We start from the raw sequence: 12,875 nt of genomic DNA, 5'->3' as shown, positions 1-12,875 counted from the left end.
CAATTATGAAATATAAAAGATTTAATAAAGGCTGCCAATTTTGGGGGAAGAGTGATTCATTTTCTTTATGAAAGAAAATGTTTCAGGAATCCACATATCCGAATGAATTAGTGATTCTTTGCAAATCTCATAACTCCAGGGAAAAAAAGGGGCATATACTTCTAAATTTATTATTACCCATGGGATAATGTATAAGAATACTCCTTTGGAAGTCTCCATCCTTAGAGGAGCAGGTGAAACTCTTTTTCATCAGATTAGAGTAGTATAAACTTTTAGATAAATATATTTTTCTTTTAAATCCAAGTCCTCAGTAAAAACAGCTGTTGAGTTATTCCAAAACACATACTGAGAGGAACAGAAATTAAAACTCAATATATACTCTCATCTTCCTCTGTGGTACAGGCCATAAATAATTGTGCTCTTAGTCTGGGAACCTTCTTCTATTACCCTCTGAAGCACTGAACATCTGTATTCTTTGGAAATGTAAATTGTGAAAAGTTGTCCTTTTTCCATTTCTCTGCCAAAAAAATAATGCATCTACAGATTTAGGATATCATCAAATAAATGTACTAGTGTTTTTTATTCTCTACAAATATTTTATAATTTCCTAGATGATGTCTTACAAAATTGTTTTCATTTTATAAGTGAAATGTTCTATTGCTTGTTTTAAGGTGAACAAATTTACTCAAACTCAGCGATGTTCTAATTTATCAAAAAGAAATAATGGTAAAAAAAAAAAAGAAATAATGGTAATGCAAGAAGGGAATAGTGTACAAATATATATTACTACCATCAGATAGTTTTCACGGTGTAGGTAAAAACTCAAATTTGCATTTTTACAATCAGACACTGAATTTAAAGAGGTCTACGTTGTTTTTGTTGTTCTTTTGTGGGGTTTTTTTGTTTATTTGAAAATTCTATTTTTGTAGTACATACTTGCTCTCCCAAGGATAAAGACACACACACGTGAACATGTATGTTGGCAATGGATGTTGGTGTGTAGTGACAGGGCTCCTTATACAAAAATAAAGTTATTTTCCTAAAATTGTAATCACATTATGAAAAAAATGCTAGTGCTACAATCATCAAATATCTTTCCAAAGGATTACTCATTTTATTCTAGTTAATTTCTATATTTTCCCCTCAAATGCATTTATTTTTTAACAAATGGAGCCATAGGTTTTGCATTAATTGGCAGGCACCCTTTCCACACAGATGTTGTTTCTCTTTCCTCTTTCTCATAGAAATAAACATATCTGTGGAGGATCATTGATAAAGGAAAGTTGGATTCTTACTGCAAGACAATGTTTCCCTTCTCGGTAAGTGTTTCTGAAACCAATATTTGTTTTGAGCACTTAAAAATATGTAGGGCCTCCATTTAGCTTTTAGGCTTAGAATGTGTATTCATTTAACAGATTCACCAACAAGGGATGAACAAATTAATTTCTTTCTTCAGATTTAGCTCACAAAGCTTAATTTGACTTAATTGATATATATGACTGGATACTGCTTCTGTTCACTTCTTTCCACAATTGGCATTACTCTCATTTGAGGGGAAATTTTGCTAGAATTATGTAAATAATTCTTCCTCAACCTCTTCCTTGCATGCTATATATCTAGATAGAAATTCTTTTCTGAATTATCAACAAATTTATCTCAAATCTCACTCCTCCTTTCTTATGTAAATCCAGCCTCAAAATCATCCTGGGAATAATTTTTAATGAGAATTAGCCTAAGGAAAGTTAAGGAGGCAGCATTTGTAAGCTTACTTCCTGATTCTCATCAGAGTCATTGATTTTGTTAGTATAAATTTTCAATCCTCATTGATAAACCAAACATATACAAAACTAAGAAGGAAAATCTGAAGAAAATTATAATTCATGTAATGTGCTTTACCTCAGAATTTTTGACATGTGATTTACTCTTAAGCATAATCAAAAGGTTTTTTTTTTTTCTTAAATAGCTCTTAAAAGCTCTTTTTGCTTATGTGTGCTTGTAGCTTTCAGAATCTCTGATAACAAATGTGTTTCTCTTTATTATACTTTGATTCAAATTTTAAATTTAGGTTATTTATCTGCCCTTATAAGCTAAAATAATAATACGTTTGAACAATATCACCCAATTTAAAATTATATTTTACATTTCAATTTTTTACTTAGAAACAAAGACTTGAAGGATTATGAAGCTTGGCTTGGGATTCATGATGTCCACGGAAGAGGTGACGAGAAACGCAAACAGGTTCTAAATGTTTCCCAGCTGGTATATGGGCCTGAAGGATCAGATCTGGTATTACTGAAGCTTGCTAGGTTAGTTGCTTGAGAATGTTTTGCCTTTTTAACCTACAATGGAATTAGTGAAGCTTTTTCTTCAGCTATATGGCTATTCTCTCTCTTTTAGGTTAATTTATTATAAAAGCATATGTCACATGTTGGGGCGCCTGGGTGCCTCAGTCAGTTAAGTGTCTGCCTTTGGCTCAGGTCATGATCCCAGGGTCCTGGGATCGAGTCCCACATCAGGCTCCCTGCTCAGCAAGAAGCCTGCTTCTCCCTCTCCTACTCCCCCTGCTTGTGTTCCCTCTCTCGCTGTGTCTCTCTCTGTCAAATAAATAAATAAAATCTTTAAAAAAAAAATCATGTCACATGTCATATATGTGTGTGTGTGTAGAGACAAAGAGAGTCATCTTCAAAATTTTCAAAAATTAATAAATGAAGTTTGACCAACAGCCTGATCAGCCTGCTCTAAAACCAAAACTTAGTGAATGATCATTTGATAATTTTAATAGGTAAAATAATGAATTAAAAAAAAAGCGGTGACCATTTAGCAGGTAATATTAGCAAGTAAGTGACTCCTTTCTCTCTACCTACTCCTACCTCTACTACATACATTATATATTAGACATTCCCTTTTTCTTAAGAAACAAGACTGTTTATTCTCTCTTAATCTCATATTAAAAATTAACACTAAATTTTAATTTGTTAATTTTGTGTTGAATTCAGTCAAGGGTATTTACCATTGTATTTTCTATTTTCAGGCCTGCTGTCCTGGATGATTTTGTTAGTACAATTGATTTACCTAATTATGGATGCACCATTCCTGAAAAAACTACTTGCAGTGTTTATGGCTGGGGTTATACTGGATGTAAGCTATTTTTAAAATGATAAGGCAATATCATACTTATTTTATTTAAAACAATTCTATTTGTCTCTTATTTTTCTCAGCTTATCCTGTGCTCATTAACTGTACATTTTTTACCCCATTCTAGCCATCACCTCTGATGGTCTATTACGAGTAGCACATCTCTATATTATGGGAAATGAGAAATGCAGCCAATACCATCAAGGGAAGGTGACTCTGAATGAGTCTGAAATATGTGCTGGAGCTGAAAATATTGTATCAGGACCATGTGAGGTAAAAAGAACATTTTTTAAAAATAAGTATATAATAAATATCATAGTTTCTTATGTTTCTTTTTTGTTTCTTTTTGGTCCATTTTTCTCAAATAAAAATCACTGGCTACCAACTTGTTCTGAGAGAGAGAAATTGGGAAAGATAACCCCCTTCATTATCCTTGTACACTTATTTTAACTAAACAGTAAGAAAATCCATGTTTCATTGTCAGCAAACTATGATGATATTTGTCTCAAAAAAGCAATAAATGAATACAGCCAGAACTCTAATGGAAAGCTGTTCAAATTAAAAGTATCCAGTATGCAGTTTGATACAATAGCTTACATTTTTCTGTTTTCTAAAGTTATCTGATCTTCCCAAATTCTCCCTAAATGAACTCTATGTCTGGTTTTAAACTTTTAAATGTGTTTTTGGTTAAGCCAGTGTGTGTGTTGTGTGTGTGTGTGTGTGTGTGGTTTAAACAAATTCTATTTTCAAAAACCAAAAGGTCGAAGTTGGTGACTTTAAGAGCTTGAACATTTTCATTTGTTAGGCAACTGTTCTTTCAACTTGGCAGTATTCCAATCCCTATTTTACATAGACAAGCTGTTAAACCATTATTTTATATGTATTTTTTATATTTTAAATTTTATCTATTTATTTGTATGCATATTTTGTGCTTTTAAAATTATTTCTGAAGTTGAGAACATTTTTATTAAAAATTTTAATTCCAGTGTGGTTAACATAAAGTGTTATATCAGTTTATGCTATACAATACAGTGATTCAAAACTTCTATACATTACTCAATGCTCATCATGTACTCTTAATCCCCTTCACTTATTTCGCCCATCCTCCCACCCACCTCCCCTCTGGTAACCATCAGTATGTTCTCTATTGTTAAGATTCTATTTTTTTGGTTTGTCTTTTTTTTTCTTTGTTTTGTTTCCCAAATTCCACATATGAGTGAAATCACATGGTATTTGTCTTTCTCTGACTGACTTATTTCACTAGCATTATACTCTCTAGATTCATCCGTGTTGCTGCAAATGGCAAGATTTCATTCTTTTTATGGCTGAGTAATATTCCTGTGTGTGTGTGTGTCTATATATCAGATCTTTATCCTTTCATCTATTGATGGACACTTGCGCTGCTTCCATAATTTAGCTATTGTAAGTAATGCTGCAGTAAACATAGGGGACATATCTTTTCGAATTAGTGTTTTCATATTTCTTCGTTGAATACCCAGTAGTGGAATTACTGGATTATACAGTAGCTCTATTTTTAATTTTTTGAGGAAACTCCATACTGTCTTCTGCAGTAGTTGTACCAGTTTGCATTCTCATCAATAGCGCAAGAGGGTTCCTTGTTTTTCCACACCCTGGCCAATACTTGCTGTTTCTAGTGTTTTTAATTTTAGTCATTCTAACAGGTATGAGATGATATCTCATTGTGCTTTTGATTTGCATTTCCCTGATGATGAGTGATGTTGAGAATCTTTTCATGTGTCTGTTGGCCATCTGTGTATTTTTGAAGAAACATTTGTTCATATCTTTTGACCATTTTTCAATTGGAAAATTATTCATTTTTTGGGTGTTGACTTATATAAGCTTTATATATTTCGGATGTTAACCCTTCATCAGATATGTCATTTGCAAATATCTTCCCCCATTCATTAGATAGCCTTTTAGTTGACTGTTTCCTTCACTGTTGACTGTTTCCTTCACTGTGCAGAAACTTTTTATTTTGATGTTTGATGTAGTCCCAGTAGTTTATTTTTGCTTTTGTTTCCCTTACCTCAAGAGACATATCTGGAAAAATTATTGCTATGGCTTATTTCAGAGAAATTACTGTCTGTGCTCTCTTCTATGATTTTTATGGTTTCAAGTCTCACATTTATGTCCTTAATCCATTTTGAATTTATTTTTGTGTATGATGTAAGAAAGTGGTCCAGTTTCATTCTTTTGCGTGTAGTTATCCAGTTTTCCCAACACCATTTGTTGAAGAGACTGTCGTTTTCCCATTGCATCTTCTTTCCTCCTTTGTTGAAGATTAATTGACTATATAATTGTGGGCTTATTTCTGGATTTTCTATTCTGTTCCATTGATCTATGTGTCTATTTTTGCCAGTACCATACAGTTTTGATTATGACAGCTTTCTAGTATATCTTAAAATCTAGGTTTGTGATACCTCCAGTTTTGTTCTTCTCTTTCAATTGCTTTGGCTATTCAGGGTGTTTTGTGGTTCCATACAAATTTTAGGGTTGTTTTTTCTAGTTCTGTGAAAAAATGCTGTTGATATTTTGATAGAGATTGCATTAAATCTATAGATTGCTCTGTGTAGCATGGACATTTTAACAATATTTGTTCTCTCAGTCTGTAAACATGGACTATCTTTCCATTTCTCTGGGTCATCTTCAATTTCTTTCATCATTGTTTTATAGTTTTCAGAACACAGGTCTTTCACTACATTGGTTAAGTTTATTCCTTTTACTATATTTGGTGCAATTGTAAATGGGATTGTTTTCTTAATTTCTCTTTCTACTACTTCATAATTTGTATATGGAAATGCAATAGATTTCCATACATTGATTTTGTATCCTGTGACCTCACTGAATTCATTTTTCAGTTCTAGTAGTTTTTTGGTGGACTCTTTAGGGTTTTCTATTTAGAGTATCATGTCATCTGCAAATAGTGTAAGTTTGACTTCTTCCTCAGATGCCTTTGTTTTCTTTTTGGTGTCTGATTGCTGTAGCTAGGATTTCCAGTACTATTTTAATAACATTGGTGAGAGTGGACATCCCTGTCTCGTTCCTGACAATATAGGAAAAGCTCTCAGTTTTTCCCCATTGAGGATGACATTAGCTATGGATTTTTCATAGATGGCCTATATGATGTTGAGGTAGGTTCCCTCCAAACCCACTTTGTTGAGGGTTTTTATCATGAATAGATGTTGTACTTTGTCAAATGTTTTCTCTGTATCTATTGAAATAATCATATGGTTTTTATCCATTCTCTTGTTCATATGATGTATCATGTTGATTGATTTGCAAATATTGAAACACCCTTATATCCTAGGAGTAAATCTCAGTTGGTCATGGTGAATGATTTTTAAATGTATTGTTGGATTTGGTTTGCTAATATTTTGCTGAGGATTTCTGCATCTATGTTCATCAGAGATATTGGCCTATATTTCTTTTTTTCTGTAGTGTCTTTATCTGATTTTGATATCAAGGTAATGCTGACTTCATAGAATGAATTTGAAAGCTTTTCTTCCTCTTCTATTTGTTGGAATTCTTTGAAAATAAGTATTAATTCTTTTTTAAATCTTTGGTAGGATTCACCTGTGAAGTCTTCTGCTCCTGGACTTTTATTTGTTGGAGTTTTTTTTTTACTACTGATTTAATTTCATTGGTGGTAATTGGTCTGTTTTCAAATTTTCTATTTCTTCCTGATTCAGTTTTGGGAAGTTATATATTTCTAGGAGTTTATCCATTTTTTCTAGGTTGTCTAATTTGTTGGCATATAATTTTTCATAATATTCTCTTATAATTGTTTGTATTTCTGTAGTGTCAGATGTTATTTCTCCTCTTCATTTCTGATTTTATTTGATTCCTCTTTCTATCTTTCTCTGTCTCTCTGTCTCTGTCTCTCTCTCTCTATGATGAGTCTGGCTAAAGGTTTATTAATTGTGTTCATCTTTTCGAAGAGCCAGCTTCTAGTTTCATTGATCTGTTCTATTGTTTTTTGTGTGTGTGTGTTTAGTTTCTTTTGTTTATTTCTGTTCTAATCTTTATTATTCCATGGGTTGGGGTTTTGTTTATTCTTTTTATAGCTCCTTTAGGTGTAAGGTTAGGTTGTTTATTTGAGATTTTTCTTTTTGTGAGGTATTTATATGGCTATAGATTTCCCTTTTAGAACAGCTTTTGTTGCATCCCAAAGATTTTAGACCATTGGGTTTTCATATTCAGTCTCCATGTATTTTTTTATTTTCTCTTTGATTTCTTGGTTGACCCATTCATTGTTTAGTAGCATGTTATTTAACCTAAATATATCTGTGGTCTTTCCAGATTTTTTCTTGTGGTTGATTTCCAGTTTCATAGTGTTGCAGTTGGAAAACATGCATGGTACAACTTTGATCTTTTTGAATTTGTTGAGACTTGTCTTGTGGCCTTAAATGTGATCTATTCTGGAGAATGTCACATGTGTAATTGAAAAGAATGTGTATTCTGCTGTTTTAGGATGGAATGTTCTGAATATATCTGTAAAATCCATCTGGTCCATTGTATCATTCAAAGTCACTGTTTCTTTTTTGATTTTCTGTTTGGATGATTTATCCATTGATGTAAGTGGGGTCTTAAAGTTTTCCTACTATTATTGCATTATTATCAATTACTTCCTTTGTGTTTGTTATTAGCTGCTTTATGTATCAGGGTGCTCCCATGTTGGGTACATAAATATTTACAATTGTTATATCTTCTTGCTGGATTATTCCCTGTATGATTATATAGTGTCCTTCTTTATCTCTTGTTACAGTCTTTGTTTTAAAGTCTATTTTGTATAAGTATTGCTACCCCTGGCTTTCTTTTCACTTCCATTTGCATGATAAATGTTTTTCCATCCCTTTACTTCCAATCTGCATATGTCTTTAGGTCTGAAATGATTCTCTTCTAAGCAGCATATACATGGGTCATGCTTTTTTATCCATTCTGTCACCTTATGTCTTTTGATTGGAGTGTTTAGATGTATTTTGAATATAAGAGACACAGTCTCCAAGCCTAGGAGCTTTGGAGTTGGGGAATACTATGTGAGGTAAGGCATGGAATGAGTTCAATAAATAGTGAAATATCTTTTGACGTGTAGGAAAATAAATATGGGGCGTAAATATGTATTTCCATTCATGTGCTATATATATTGGTCTGAGATACTATTCCTGAAAAAAATATGTTCCATAAGTAAAAGAGTTTAAACAACTGCTTTAAAATGATATAGTTAGAAACAGGCTATGCGTTTATAACCACTTTCAAATTTGATGTTTTCCTAGTAAATAGTATTACTTTGTTCATTATTAGAGCTGAAAATCTGCTAGGAGAAAGAGAAATTTATTTATTTATTTACTATTTATTTATTTCTTACTTAGCTACCTACTTACACTAAGAGTCCTTTAAAACACAAAGTTTTGAGCTCAACCCAATCTTCAAGATCATTTAAGAATCTATGCACTTATCCAGCCCTACTGTCATTACTAAAAATACTTCAACCACCGCTCATCAGGAATTGCCTGTGATCTGATTTATCATTTATACATTGTTAGATTCCTAACTTTAGCATTGAATTATTTATTACATTATCACATATTTGTTATTTTTATCCATATTGAAGGACAATTTTAAGTTGATTCTGCCATTTCTCAAAAATGCATTTATCCTCCAGAATTTTTTTTTAGTATCACTTATATTTAAAACAAGGTAATATAATCCCTGAAGCCACTGAAATCTAAACACTTGAAGAAAACCTCCCAAATGTTTGTATAATAGCAATAGGATCACATTTGGTGAAAGTCTGCCAAAGTGAATTGCTTTGATGAGGAGTTTGTATCAGTAATCACTGGTGCATTTTTAAAAAATCAGATTTATTAACTCATGTGGCATAGTTTATATGTCTCTTAGAATAACCTATTTTCCCTACTGTTTTATCTCCTGCTTCACCCCCATCTTGATATTCCCCATCATACAATGCTGATAGTGCTCTTCTTTACACCTGTTACAGAACTAAATTCCTTAATAGTTTCATTTTATCTCATCATATCACTATTAAGAGAAAATTAAGGTAGTCTCAAACACTCTTCTTCACACAAGGATGCCAAAAGCCAGTCATTGCAATCTTAGAAGGCTACATAGTGCATGAAAATGATGCAGCATATTTGTAATAATTATATATAATAATATGCATTAATATATACATGTTTATAAAAATATACACACATATCAATCTATCAATCTATTCATCTATCATCTATCTGTGTCTGATGATAAAACAGGGTAACCATATAAAAAATGCCATGAAATTAGAGGCTACCTTCTACAAAGGGGGGTATAAGATATAAAAAATATATAAATATAACTATATTAACTACAAATACAAGAGTAAATGCAGGAATATTCTTTTTTTATGCCCCAGAACATAATTTCCAAACAGTAAATAGAATTATTTTATCAATTATGATGTGTGTTTAATTTTCTAAAATCTTTCTGGGGACAAGATTGAAGGAAGGAAAGTAAAAACCTTTAGAAATAAGGGAAATTTTAAGCATTTTAATCATTAAAACTCTATGATTATAGGTAGAGCACAAAAGTTCTTGTATTTTTTACATTTTCTAAATTTTCTATATTGAACATATTTTGAACATCAGAAGAAAATAAAAGTAAATATAAAGTCTACCTTCTAAATAGCTATCAGTTGTTTTGTGTTAATTAATCTGTATTCAACAAAGACCAAAAACCATTTTAAAAGATGAGTGAATATGTTGTATAAGACAAGTCATTCTAGAAGCGGGGGAAATCGGAGGGGTAGACGAACCATGAGAGACGATGGACTCTGAAAAACAAACAGGGTTCTAGAGGGGAGCGGGGTGGGAGGATGGGTTAGCCTGGTGGTGGGTATTGAGGAGGGCACATTCTGCATGGAGCACTGGGTGTTATGCACAAACAATGAATCATGGAACACTTCATCTAAAACTAATGATGTAATGTATGGGGATTAACATAAGAATAAAAAAAAGAAAGAAAGAAAGAAAAAAAAAGACAAGTCATTCTAAAAAAAAAAAAGACAAGTCATTCTTTTTTAATATATTTTAAATATTTAATTAATTAATTTATTTATTTGAGAGAGAGAGTGTGCAAGCAGGGGGATGAGCAGAGGGAGAGGGACAAGCCTACTCCATGATGAGTGTGGAGCCTGACGTGAGGCTTGATCCCATGACCCTGAGATCACAACCTGAGCTGAAATCAAGAGCCGCCCAGGTGCCCCTAGACACTTCATTCTTAAGTGAATACTCCACATGATAGAACACTTTTAACTTTTGTACTTCTCTCAGTCTGACTTGGGTAATTCAATAGAAAGATGACCACTGGCCTAGTACATCTATTTATGTCTTCATATCTCAGTTGCAGCTATTGTCTTTTCTTGTATATGTGCATATTTGAGATATAAATCTGTATAGGAAATATTAATGAATTATTAACTTTGTTTCTAAAATAATACTTTTTTTGTTGTTGTTACTGTTGCATGTCTTCTTCCTAGGGAGATTATGGTGGCCCACTTGTTTGTGAACAACATAAAATGAGAATGGTTCTTGGTGTCATTGTTCCCGGTCGTGGATGTGCCATTCCAAATCGTCCTGGCATTTTTGTCCGAGTAGCATATTATGCAAAATGGATACACAAAATTATATTAACGTATAAGATACCACAGTCATAGCTGATGTAACTGTGTCTGAATCTTCCGTCAATAGAATTCTCTTTTACCTGAAGATTTCAGAGAACATGGAATTAAAATGTCACTTAAAGCAATCCTAAGACAACTACTTGAGTGTCATGTTTGTTAAGATACTCATTAATATTTATGGGTGTTTTCTGTTGTTTTGTTTGTCAGTGTTATTTTGTAAATGTTGAAGTGAATTAAGGTACATGCAAGTGTAGTAACATATCTCCTGAAGATACTTGAATGGATTAAAAACTGCAAAGGTATAATTGCTGGATGATAAAAGATTTAATGGAAAAGTTCAATTAATCTCTACGCTGCTTTCCAAAGTTAGTTTATGAATAAACCATAAGTTAAACATTATTTTAACCTCACAAAGACAATTTATGCCTTTGTCCTTAAGTTGTAACTCTGTATTAAATTATATTACCTTTCATATACCATACATTATATTTCATTCATTCCTCCTCACTGTGTATCCTCTAATACTGGTCTACATCCTTTCTACAAAATTATGTGCCCATCTATGCAGACCTTGGTACACATGTGCATGCACTAGAGTTCAAATCATGGTATATCTAATGTAACCTCTAAATATTCTGAAAGTGTGTACCTGTAGTTTTTCCTTAAGAGAAAAATAGAAATTTTTAAAGACCAGTAGAAATTTTAAGGAAAGGTGCAAGATAGAAGTGACCAGCTCATTCTCTATATGTAATCTGCAGATGACCTCTACTGGTTGACATTTAAGGTGTGGTCATGACCCACAAAGTTAAGTAACACCAAATCTAGGTGTTTAAATATATTTATCATCCTAGTCATCTTGTAGTTTCTAATTCTTAAAGGGAAGAGGGTAATATGTGTATTAGTATTATTTCTTTCCTTCAAATTTAGGGACCTTATTTATGTAAGATATTTTTAGATCTACTTTCCTGAAGTATTTTCTTTATTATTCTTACGTAATTGTCCAATTGAAGCTTAAAAAATTATTTAAGTAGGTTAATTCTAAGACTTGCTGCTGTGATTGGCTTGAGGTCATCGTCTTTAAATTTTTAAAAATTATTTCAGAGGAAAATTTCCATATGTCCCCAAAGATTTGTAAATGGACTTTCATCAAACTATGAATTAAAGTATATGTTGAAGAAAAAAAAATCAGGATACCTTTCTCAACCTGAAAGTTTTTTCGCCTAATGAGACTTTACTCAAGTAAAGGAAAAAAAAAAAAAAAAAAGGAAATGAAAGGAACTAGCTTGTCTAAACTCTGAATTCAGTTATGTTTTAAAGGGGAGTTATATCTGCAGAATGAAATATTTTGTGAAAATATCTTCATTTTATCTTATTTCATTTTACATAAATCTTTCAAATGCCATGGGGGAATATCTATTCAAATTTTGTATTCTGTCTCATAATACCAAATTATCATATTTATTATTGTATTTGGCATGATTAACTAAAAACCCTGGATCTGTCAAGAAATGAGACACAAAGTTCTAATAGGATAGGCTGTGAATTTTCACAAAATCACCCTGTACAAATTTAAAAATAATTATTTGAGTGATTCCAAACCAGTATCCCCATTTCTCTAATTTGTTTCTCTTGACTGACATCAATTAAGGCCAGAGATCCAAACAATGCTCTCAAAGCTTCATAGGACACAGTACAATCTTGAGTAAAATGCTCTTAAATTTACTTGAAAGCTTAGTCCACAGAGTACAGGACAGCAAATCCAGAAATACCTATGCAAACCCAGAAATATCTATCCAAATTGTGCCATACAAATTGAACATATTGTAATAAGATACGTTCTGGTATCAAGAAACAGTGAAAGCGAAGAGAGATCCGAAAAGTTGTCAGTCCACATCATCTTCTTTGTATTTTTCTTTCCTTATGGGATATATCATTTTAATCAAAACACTAGGAATTTCAAAGGTATATTGTCCCAAAATTAAATAATTTTTCAGTTTTTTCTTGATGAACTGGCAAAATTTGATCAAATCATATATTGATGTTT

General features: G+C 32.1%; 1 protein-coding gene across 2 annotated transcripts in view; it reads left to right on the top strand.

The window, feature by feature from the left end:
• The window catches only part of HGF (hepatocyte growth factor), a 75,074-nt gene extending 63,058 nt beyond the window's left edge, over positions 1-12,016 (top strand). Inside the window, exons 14-18 of one of the 2 annotated variants that reach the window (XM_021689830.1) lie at positions 1,245-1,319; positions 2,160-2,306; positions 3,032-3,138; positions 3,263-3,408; positions 10,688-12,016. In XM_021689830.1, coding sequence (XP_021545505.1) covers positions 1,245-1,319; positions 2,160-2,306; positions 3,032-3,138; positions 3,263-3,408; positions 10,688-10,864 — 652 coding nt within the window. In that variant the 3' untranslated portion in view covers positions 10,865-12,016. The remainder of the gene's footprint in view (positions 1-1,244; positions 1,320-2,159; positions 2,307-3,031; positions 3,139-3,262; positions 3,409-10,687) is intronic. The other variant, XM_021689831.1, reaches the window with a different exon arrangement.
• The last annotated feature ends 859 nt before the right edge of the window (positions 12,017-12,875 follow it).

This window comes from Neomonachus schauinslandi, chromosome 12, assembly GCF_002201575.2.
Source record: "Neomonachus schauinslandi chromosome 12, ASM220157v2, whole genome shotgun sequence".
NCBI classification, from domain to species: Eukaryota; Metazoa; Chordata; class Mammalia; order Carnivora; family Phocidae; genus Neomonachus; species Neomonachus schauinslandi.
This window is presented reverse-complemented; position numbering and strand designations above follow the sequence as displayed.